Here is a 10,239-nt window from a genome sequence, read left to right on the forward strand (position 1 = left end):
TGGCATCACAGCTCACAGCAACCTCCAACTCCTGGGCTCAAGTGAGTCTCCTGCCTCAGCCTCCCAAGTAGCTGGGACCACAGGCGGCCACCACAGTGCCTGGCTATTTTTTGGTTGCAGCCGTCATTGTTGTTTGGAAGGCCTGGGCTGGATTCAAAGCCGCCTACCTTGGGTGTATGTGGCTGGTGCCTTAGCCACTTGAGCCTCAGGCGCCGAGCCACAACACCAATTTTTACCATACCTTTTCTGTTTAGATACACAAATACTTACCATTGTGTTACAGTTGCCTACAGTATTCAATATAGTACATGCTGAACAAATTTGTAGCCTAGGAGCAATAGGGGTATTTGTATGTATCATGTAGCTTTGGGGTGTATGTAGTAGGCTATAACATTTAGGTTTGTGTGAGTACATTCTAGGATATTCCCACAATGACAAAATTACATAACACATTTCTTTTTTTTTTTTGGAGACAGTGTCTCACTTTGTCACCCTCAGTAGAGTGCTGTGGCATCACAGCTTACAGCAACCTCAAACTCTTGGGCTCATGCAATTCTCTTGCCTCGGCCTCCCAAGTAGCTGGGACTACAGGTGCCCACTACAATTCCCAGCTTACTAACACACTTCTCAGAATGTATCCTCATCATTAAGTGATACATGACTATATTTTGGCTTTTTACTTTTTTAGGTCAACAACTTTGTGATATTTGAAGGCTTCTTCGCCCATCAACATCGTAAGTTTTCTTACTTTGCACAGTGTTCATATAGTTGAGGTGAGGGGAAGGAAAGAGGTGGACTTCGGTCCCATTGGCCCCCTCACTGAGGGGCACCACCGCTTCCTTCCTCACAGGACCCCCTGTTCCCTCTTTGAGGGCATCTCGACATTCTCGTGCTGCTGCAGTCGATCCCACGCCTGCTGGTAAAGCCTGCTTTGAAGGGGTGGAACTGTAGTGCAGTGCTGGCTAGTTAGTCTAGGCCACAGGAGGACAGTGCTGCCAGTGAATTTTGGAAAATTCTAAAGCAACCCAAGTCTTCAGCAGGCATACTTGTTTGCCTTTGCCCTCATGGGAGCTCAGTGTATTTTATACTTGTCAAGACTTTTAGTAGGGCGGCACCTGTGGTTCAAAGGAGTAGGGCACTGGCCCCATATGCCCAGCCCCGGTCAAAAACTGCAAAAAAAAAAAAAAAAAAAAGACTTTTAATAAGCATACTCATTGGGAGCCTATTTGATAACTGATGTCAGTGAAGCCTCTTGCTAGTTCAGTTCCATCAAATTAGGCCAGAGTCATGTTCCTTTTTAATTCCTCAGGTTTCTATCAACCAATGAGGGACAGGTCCCTTCCATTTCCATGTCATAGGATAGTGACATGAATAGGCCAAAGTTTAAATACTAGTTTTAGAAGATAACACTTAGAATTTATAAAATTTCCAACAAAATAATTGACTTGATCTGATCTGGAGAAACCAAACCTAGAAGGCACTAAAGTGCTGCTCAGGTTCCCTGTCCCATACACACACACACACAGTGCCAGTCTGAGCCCCGCTCTTCCTCTTCCTCACTCCATCTACCTTATGAAGCTGGAACAGCACATCCTCCTACCAGCTGTGCGGTGCTTGCTTGCACAGAGAGCCCCCTTCCTGGGTAGGTTTGTGGCTAGCTCCCACCTTCCTCTGTCACTAGAAAAGGGAGGCATTCACTATCAGCCAAAGAACAGTCTTTTACAAGTGTCACTGATGTCAGGCACAAAGAGGCCCTTGATATCCATGACTTGCTTTGGTCTCCATGGCTTCTCCCATCTAGCCCTTGGTGACCTACAGTCTGTCAGAGCCAGAGTGGGTGTGAGGATTCAGGCCTGCAGGGAAGGGTGCTGTGAATAAAGCTAAGTGGATTCACTTAGCAGTCCCTCACTTGCCATATGAGAGGGAGAAACTCTGGAGAGGAAAGGGGGAGAGCAAGTAGAGAAGGGAGGATGGAGAGGCAGAGCTTTGGATAATATATCAGCCTCCCATTTACTTGGGTAGCTCTTTTTCAGATGTCCATATTTTCTCCTTAACCTTTATTTTTTTTTTAACCAAACTTTAGTTTCTTCCCATCTTTGCACAGGAAGGAGAGGTTCTGCCCCACCCCATCTCCCCTGACCTCTCCAGAGCAATTCCTGATTGACCAAGGGCTTTGTCCATCTCATCTAGAGGAACCCAGGGTCCTTGATGGCCCAGCTGGGACCATTCCACTGCCCCAGAATCCCAGGGGGGCCTGACAGCATGCACTGACAGTAAGAGCTCGCTCCCCTTGGCCGCCCTTCTCCTACCATCTCCCAGGCCCCCAGAGTTTCCCTTTGGATCTCCCTTAACCCTGTGTTTGGCCTCCTCCTTCTGGCTCTCCTTGAAAATGCTCCAGCAATCCCCCAAGCCCTCTTTTGGTGCGCTGGCATTGCCAGGCGCTGCTTCTGTCATGAAGTTCCCAGGAGGAACTGTGGTGTCAGAGCAGAGGTTTGGGGATTTGGGGGTAGTGGCTGGGAGGTGTACAAAGTATGTCTCCTAATGCTTGCATTGCTTGTGTCCCCTCCAACACCAGCTCCACCAAGGAAGCTTCCACCCAAGAGAGCAGAGGGAGACATCAAGCCATATTCCTCTAGTGACCGAGAATGTAAGAGGGTCCAGGGATAGGCTAAACGGGCCTGGGGGACCTTAATCTAAGGGAAGCGAATAAGAGGGGGATCCAGGGCAAGGATTCCTTCTCTCTAAACGCTGATTTCTCCTTTTGCTATCCTAATCTTTTCTGTCATGACTTCTCTCTCTCTTCTCTATTTCTTTCTTCCTCTGTCTTGTTCTTCTTTCTTTCTCCCCAGTTCTGAAAGTAGCTGTGGAGCCTCCTTGGCCCCTAAACAGGGCTCCTCGTCGTGCCACACCTCCAACTCATCCACCCCCTCGCTCCAGCAGCCTGGGAAACTCACCAGAACGGGGACCTCTCCGCCCCTTTGTGCCAGAGCAGGAGCTGCTGCGTTCCCTGCGCCTCTGCCCCCCACACCCTACTGCCCGCCTTCTGCTGGCTGCTGACCCTGGGGGCAGCCCAGCTCAACGTCGCCGCACAAGGTAATAGGAGTTGGAGGGTTAGGGAGCCTCTGGACTGTCAGAGAGAATGTTAGAAATGCAAAGGGCAGTTTGAATCCACCAGAGATGTGGAACAATCTCTTGATATCCATGGGATATCAATTGATTTCAGGGAGTCCTGAAATCTTGCAAGAAAAATATTTGTGGATGTGATCTAAAGATTAGTGAAGGAACAGAACAGGACTTGATATAGACCCTAAGAACCCTAGTTTTAGTGTGAGATTTTCATAGGATAGGAAGAACACAGCGATCTACTGGGGGAACTGAGCTGTCTAAGATTGGGGAAATCTTAGCTAAACATTTGCTAGGGGTAGTGCCTCTGACACAATTGGGGAGCCACTGGCTCCATGTCTATGCCTTGTGAGCCAAGAGTCCATCTCAGCAGCCAGGGAGTGGATATTTCCTTTATTTCTTTCCCTAGCTTTCTCCTCACCTCTGACTTCTGTTTTTCTCTCTCCCCTGTTTTCCCTCTCCCTTCCTCCCATCCATAACATCCTTCCACAGCTCCCTTCCCCGTTCTGATGAGAGTCGATACTAACAACTACCCTATCCCCTCCCTAGGAGACACTGGGGGTGGGCAGAGACCCTTCTCCCTGAGAACTTCAGACTCCTTCTTCTTTTGCATCCTCTAGGACCTAGTGGAAACACATAGAGCCCACAGGATTCCCTCTTCCCCTTTTTGTGGACAATTGGGTTGTCAGGGTCCAAAAATTGCCTAACACTTTATAACTTTTCTTTTTTCCTTTTTAAATTTACTTAACTTTACCATTCTGCTACTGAAGTTTATTGCTTTTGTTACCACAAAAATCACCCCTTATCTCCTAACTTGGGCTCTGAATACTCTCAGCACAGACAACCTGATCTATTTCCAGCCCCTTTGGTTGGGTGCCTCATACTAATTTTCTACAAAAGCAATTTTTGCTTGCTGTCACTCTAGAACACTATGGAAGGTCCCAGGGCTTCCTCCAAGAGGGAAACCTTTTAAGGATTTTTATCCATGGAATAAACCCCATATTCCCTCTACAGTGTCTGCTGGTAGCTCTGATATTGCTTTGTGCTGCCTGCCACACTTGCCAGTTGGGCCTGCTACTGCCAGCCAACAAGTGAGCTCTGCTTCAGAGCAGTCCAGTTAGGTAGTGCAGGGACTTACTAGCTCCCCAAAGGGATCCACTCCACATTGCCAAACTCTTAATTTCCAGGTGTTGTGTGTGTGTCAGGAAACCCCAGACTAATGTCTTCTAAGCACCACTTCCTCCATCCAGATCCAGATTTTTTGAGGGAATTTGGTTTTTAGCAGTAGATCCCAGCATGCTGGGATCACTCTCAACTATGTTTCAGAAAATAAGCCAACGATCTATTAGACTTGGAAACTCCTCTCACATCTATCCTTCCCCGGAAGCAAGATGCTAATATATTCCTGTCTTGTGAGATTGTCTTGAGATGTGGGGACCACGATTTTTCTGGCCTTCCTCTCTTTACTCTGTAGCAAGAACCTCCTTCCCTGCTCCATGCCCAGGGTATAGCTAGATCCTTCCCTACCCTCTGAATGTGTGGTAGATCAGGTACCTCCACTATGTTCCCTGAAATCCTTGGGAGCCGGATCTCCCCCTTTCTCCCCACTCACTCCTCCCTTTTCCTCTTCCACTCAGTGTTGTCTGAATAAAGTGTGAATTCTTTTGTGTTTTCTAAATTGACATTTTCAATGAAAAAAAAAGAACACACAAAAAAACTTAATGTGTCAGCCTTGTTTGTGCATTCCTCCAGATTTTCCTGGGATCTCAGGATTTCTATCCATCCCATCTTCACTTCTGAGATCTGCAGATCTTTTACCAAGGGGCCACAGAACTCCCCTTCCAGGATCTGGTATCTACCCATCCCCATCTACATTGCTGGTTCTCCTCTCTGCAGAGTCTGTGTCTCCTCTCATGCAGTTGCTGGATCCTCTCCAGGAACCTCCAGTTCTCCCTAGTGACTTTTACCCTTTAACCCAGGCCAGCCCTTGCTAAGATGTCAAGATTTACCAACATCTCTGGATTCACTAGTTACCTCCTGACTCCTGGATTCCCCTTCCCAGTCTGTGATTTCCTGACGTCTACCCCACCATACCCTCAGCTCTCTCAAAACAGGCCCTTACTCCACTGAGAACCCAATATAATCTGTCAACCTTTGACCTACTTCCCCTTTTCTCCTAAATTCACCCTTGTAGGCCAGGCCTGGTGGCTCATGCCAATAATCCCAGCACTTGGGAGGCTGAGGTGGGTTGATTGCCTGAGCTCCCAGATTTGAGACTAGCCTGAGCCAGAGCGAGACCCAGTCTCTAAAAAATAGCTGGATGTTGTGGCGGGCGCCTGTAGTCCCAGCTACCTGGGAGGCTGAGGTAAGAGGATCACTTGAACCCAAGAGTTTGAGGTTGCTGTGACCTAAGATACCACAGCACTCTACTAAGGGTGACCAAGTAAGACTCTGTCTTTAAAAAAAAAAAAAAAATCACCCTTGTAAGTCCTTATTTCCCTCTGATCTGAGATATCTTATACTTAAGGTAACCATGTTTTCTGAACCAAATCAGGGCATCTGTCAAACAAATTCTTTTTTGCCTACATGTGAGTTTGTTCTTATGACATAATTTAGATTACATTTAGCCATACATTTAACATTTACCTCAATTAGAAAGAATAAAACAGATCAGGACTTCTCTAGAAATAGAAAATCTTAGGGTGTATAATGAGTTCCCCCTCCTTGGGGGTGGGACTCAGCTTAGATTAGAACCCCCTAGGAATGATAGTTACCCCCTTCTCTCTGATCCTACCCTGTACTTCTCCTTTGATTCCTCCATACCCACTCATCTTTCATCCTGTAGCCTCTTCCCCATCATCTCCCATTTCTTCTACAGGGGCAGTTCCCCAGGCCTGGTGGCCCAAAACTGCTGCTACAGCCGCCATGGGGGGTTGAAGTCCTTATCCCCCAATGCAGGTAAGTATTTGTTCCTCCTTACCCCCAAATCAAGTAGGCCACATTGACTGTCTACTCCAGCTTCCCATGCACATGCATGGTATTTCCACAGGCAACCAAGATTTGAAACAGGGGGAACAAGAAACAGAGAATAGGTGAGGTCTAAACCCCTCCCCTGACAGCCTCTCACTACCTCGACTCCTCTCCTAACATCACTCCCATCCATTCTGTTCTCCTAAATCTTACCCTATGAACTGGACACCAGCTGCTCCCACAAATCCTTTTACCTAACATTCTGAAGGCCTCTTTCCTCATAGGGTCAAACAACTCTGATACTTCTCTTTGACATTCTCTGAAGGATTTTAAATTTGGCCATAGCACTAATGGTTCCAGCTCATACTCATCATGTGTCCTCCTCTATACAATTCCCAGTTTAGTGCCCTGTGACTCATTATCCATCTCCCCACCTACCAGGTCTGCCAGTGAGGAGCAGGTCTTGTCACAAGATAGGTCTGGGGAGAAGCCCACGCGCACAGTTCCTCCACAGGCCCAGGCCCTGGCCCCACCAGCCCAGTCCTGGACAGTGGGTGGGGACATGTTCAATGCCAGGTTTATTCGAAACCTGCACGAACGTCGCAGCACTAGACCTTGGTGACCAAAGTTCCTTCTCACACCTTCAAAGTCCGTATTATATCCCTACTACAGAAGAGTGCCAAAGCCCAGCTTTCATAATGGATGGATTCATTCATTCATTCATTCAACCAACAGGTTTTCTTATTTCCTCCAAATAACTTGTGTCTTACCTTTAGCCAGAGCAATAAAAGTATTTATTTTTATCACGAAAGCTATTGAAAGATTTGACTGTCATTACTTCAATCCCACCCACCCCTCACTCTCGGTGCGCACGGTTCAGCCCCATCTTCGCTCAGCTTCTGGCAAAAATGCTTCAGGTGAGAGTACAAAGTACAGGGTGCTAATTTACTGCGCAAGCGCTCTGAGGCAGCCTCCAGTCCGGTGAGCGCAGGCGCACGACCGAGCGTCCCCGGCAGCCTCCCTGGAATCCGCAGTGCGCAAGCGCGCAACATCTCCGTTTTCCTCCCCTGAGCCCCTATTTCCCCCCTCCTTTCCCCTTCACGAAACCGGCTCCAGGGCACGCTCACCCCTGTAAGGAGGCCGGAGGCCGGACTCGGGAGACGCTCTCTCCACTCCCGGAAGATCATGTATCAGCCCAGCCGGCGGGCGGCCCGGCGTCTCGGCCCCTGCCTGCGCGCCTACCAGGCTCGACCCCAGGTGAGAGAAGAGGAGAAGCGGGAGGGGAGAATAGGGGGCGGGGAGAGACCCTCCTCAGAGTCTGTGCGTGGGGCGGAGCGCGCTCCGGCTTTTGCGCAGGCGCAGCGGCACTCACCGCCCCTTCCCACCTGTGTCTTGGGGCGCGTGGACTGGCTAGGGGTCGGCGGGGGCTATAAGGCAATGCTGCCCCGCCCCGCGTGCGATTCTCCCAGATCTGAAGGAGAGCAGGCGGGGTCAAGGCCGGGGCAGCGGGGCGCGTCCGCGTTGCACCCTGGTCTCCGCCGTTACCTGTGCCTGGAGGTGATTTGAAGGGCAGGGGCGGAGAGGTTCGCAGCCCAGCCGCGGCGCTGCCCCGGAGTTCCCCAGTCCAGACCAGACCCACGGGTCGTGCTCCATAGCCCGCGCATCCTGCACCCGAAGAGCGGTCCCGGCAGGAGGCAGGCCCAAGTGAACCCGGTTCGGGCCCCTGCGCCAGGGCTGGCAAGATGGCCACGCCCCCAGCACACATGGCGCCTCTGGGACACCGTCGGGGACAGAGGTACCCGAGCGCCCCGCTCTCCTTCCCCGGAGTGAGACCCCCCCGCCCCAAGGGGGTTCTTGGGAGCAGTGGGACTAGAGTCAGGCCTGAATTTGGTCGACTTCCGCTCCTCGCCGTTTTAACGTCGGTAAACCAGGGAGAATGAGGCCCAACCTTTAACAGTCTCCAGTTGTGTCCGTCATTAGAGGGGCCCTGAAATGATAAAAGTTTCCTTTTATGTGTCACTTTACAAGCCGCAACGTTTCATTTACATCCATCGTCTCACACAGTCCTCACTTATAGAACGTTTATAGGAAATGGAAGCATAGGAATGAGAGTGCCAAAGTTACAGGGTAGAATTGGAACTTGAATTCTTGGCTTCAGCTGGATATTTTCTCTGTGCGACATTTGCCTCACACTTAATTGTGAGGTATTATAGGCCACATCATTTTGTGCACAGTATAATATAGCCTATTATTTATTAGTACATTCATCCAATATGTATTCTTACATGATTCTTGCTATAAGAGGGATGAAGCTGCCCCCGGTATTGGAATTGTAAAGGTATTTGCTAATATTTGGGGTGAGGTAGTGTGGTCACATAAAACTGTTTCCTCCTGTTTTCAGTAGAGATGGAGGTGAATCCATCCCTTTTCCCTCTAGAAATTATGTCTTCTGTCAGGAGTAGGTGTTAATGAGCATCCAAGGCATGGAGGGGCATTAGGCATTTGGATTCTTAACCTTTTTCCCTTTCTCCCTCCTTAGGACCAGCTTTCTCCACGGACTCTACCATTCCCGCCCCTTTGGCCCCACTCCACGACACCCACTTCCCCATCTTCTCCTCTTCTCTGGTCCCCACCACCTTTATGCCCTGCCAGCCTTCATCTTCCCCCAGCTCCCCCTTTCCCTCTCCCTCAGGTCCAGGCCCTCAGCTCACCATGGGTGGTTCTCCCTCCAGGAAAGGGGGAGGATGGACCAGGACCTGAGGTGCACAGTGGCTGCCTGGATGGGCTTAGAAGCCTTTTTGAGGGACCTCCCTGCCCCTATCCTGGGGCTTTGATACCTTTCCAAGCCCCTGGAACTGCCCACCCTTCCCCTGCCACCCCATCAGGAGATCCTAGTATGGAGGAACACCTGGCTATCATGTATGAGAGACTGAGACAAGAAGTAAGTTATTATAAAAGTGGTCTTTGTTTATAGTGGGAAAGAATGTGGGTAATCGTTGGAAATAGGGTTTAATTGACTGGATTCTTTTTTTAGAACCTTGAGGCAAGCAGAGAAATGTGTTGTAAACATTTTCCTGAGGAAATGATACTCCTCAGTTTGGGTTAAGGGAGGTTAGACATGGGATAAAATGACTTTTCACTCAGAAGGGAGTAAGGAGGCCCTAAAAATAGAAACCTGAAAAATAGGATCATTTTTCCCTGCACTAAGTTGATGCCTCCTTCTTCCACCTAGCTTCCCAACCTCTTCCTTCACTCCCATGACTACACTCTCTATTCTTTGGATGTGGAATTCATCAATGAGATCTTGAACATGCGTACCAAGTGAGAAATGGGGCATGGGTAGGTTTGGGGAGAAAAGGGCACGGTCCTATACACCTGACCTGGAAAAGGTCCCAGGCTGCTTCTTACAACTGTTCCTCATTCCTTGAACAGAAGCCAGTTTGGTTTTCTAATTCTGCCATCATGAGATTTCTTTCCCATCCCTTATTCACAGAGGCCGAACATGGTACATTTTGTCACTGACCCTCTGTCGTTTCCTGGCCTGGAACTATTTTGCACAACTTCGTTTGGAGGTTCTACAGCTGACTCGACACCCAGAGAACTGGACCCTGCAAGCCCGCTGGCGGCTTGTAGGGCTGCCTATCCATATGCTCTTTCTGCGTTTCTATAAGCGTGACAAGGATGAGCTTTACAGGTAAGAGAGAAGTGAGAAAGGACCCAAACTATAATCAATTCTTTCATCTTCTTACCCTTTTAGAAATTTGATGATATAGTCCAGGGGTCCTCAAATTTTTTAAACAGGGGGCCAGTTCACTGTCCCTCAGACTGTGGGCCCTGGGATGAGTTGGCTGCAAAGCAGGACAGGCAGTGGCAGCAAAAACACCTAGCAGGCCAGATAAATGTCCTTGGCGGGCTGCATGTCACCCATGGGCTGTAGTTTGAGGATGCCTGATCTAGTATCCCATACAATCCTTGACCTACCCTGACTTGACTGCGGACTGCTTAAGGACAGGGATCTTGTTGTCTACATTAATATTACAAAAATATGGCTTGGCGCCTGTGGCTCAAGCGGCTAAGGCGCCAGCCACATACACCTAAGGTGGCAGGTTCGAATCCCCAGCCCGGGCCCACCAAACAACAATGATG

The 10,239-nt window shown here is 49.3% G+C and overlaps 2 protein-coding genes across 5 annotated transcripts in view; both read left to right on the forward strand.

Moving 5' to 3' along the window:
* ATAT1 (alpha tubulin acetyltransferase 1) overlaps positions 1-3,833 on the forward strand; it is a 16,219-nt gene extending 12,386 nt beyond the window's left edge. Inside the window, exons 7-11 of the mRNA XM_012804798.2 lie at positions 689-734; positions 851-919; positions 2,576-2,647; positions 2,850-3,093; positions 3,616-3,833. Coding sequence (XP_012660252.1) covers positions 689-734; positions 851-919; positions 2,576-2,647; positions 2,850-3,093; positions 3,616-3,649 — 465 coding nt within the window. The 3' untranslated portion in view covers positions 3,650-3,833. The remainder of the gene's footprint in view (positions 1-688; positions 735-850; positions 920-2,575; positions 2,648-2,849; positions 3,094-3,615) is intronic.
* Positions 3,834-5,800: 1,967 nt separating this feature from the next.
* CUNH6orf136 (chromosome unknown C6orf136 homolog) overlaps positions 5,801-10,239 on the forward strand; it is a 9,564-nt gene continuing 5,125 nt past the window's right edge. Inside the window, exons 1-4 of one of the 4 annotated variants that reach the window (XM_003788975.3) lie at positions 5,801-7,350; positions 8,633-9,034; positions 9,326-9,414; positions 9,587-9,787. In XM_003788975.3, coding sequence (XP_003789023.1) covers positions 7,279-7,350; positions 8,633-9,034; positions 9,326-9,414; positions 9,587-9,787 — 764 coding nt within the window. In that variant the 5' untranslated portion in view covers positions 5,801-7,278. The other 3 variants (XM_023512735.1, XM_023512736.1, XM_012804797.2) reach the window with 3 other exon arrangements.

The sequence above is a fragment of the Otolemur garnettii genome, unplaced genomic scaffold (assembly GCF_000181295.1).
Source record: "Otolemur garnettii isolate 467f Iridium unplaced genomic scaffold, OtoGar3 scaffold00031, whole genome shotgun sequence".
Lineage (NCBI taxonomy): Eukaryota > Metazoa > Chordata > Mammalia > Primates > Galagidae > Otolemur > Otolemur garnettii.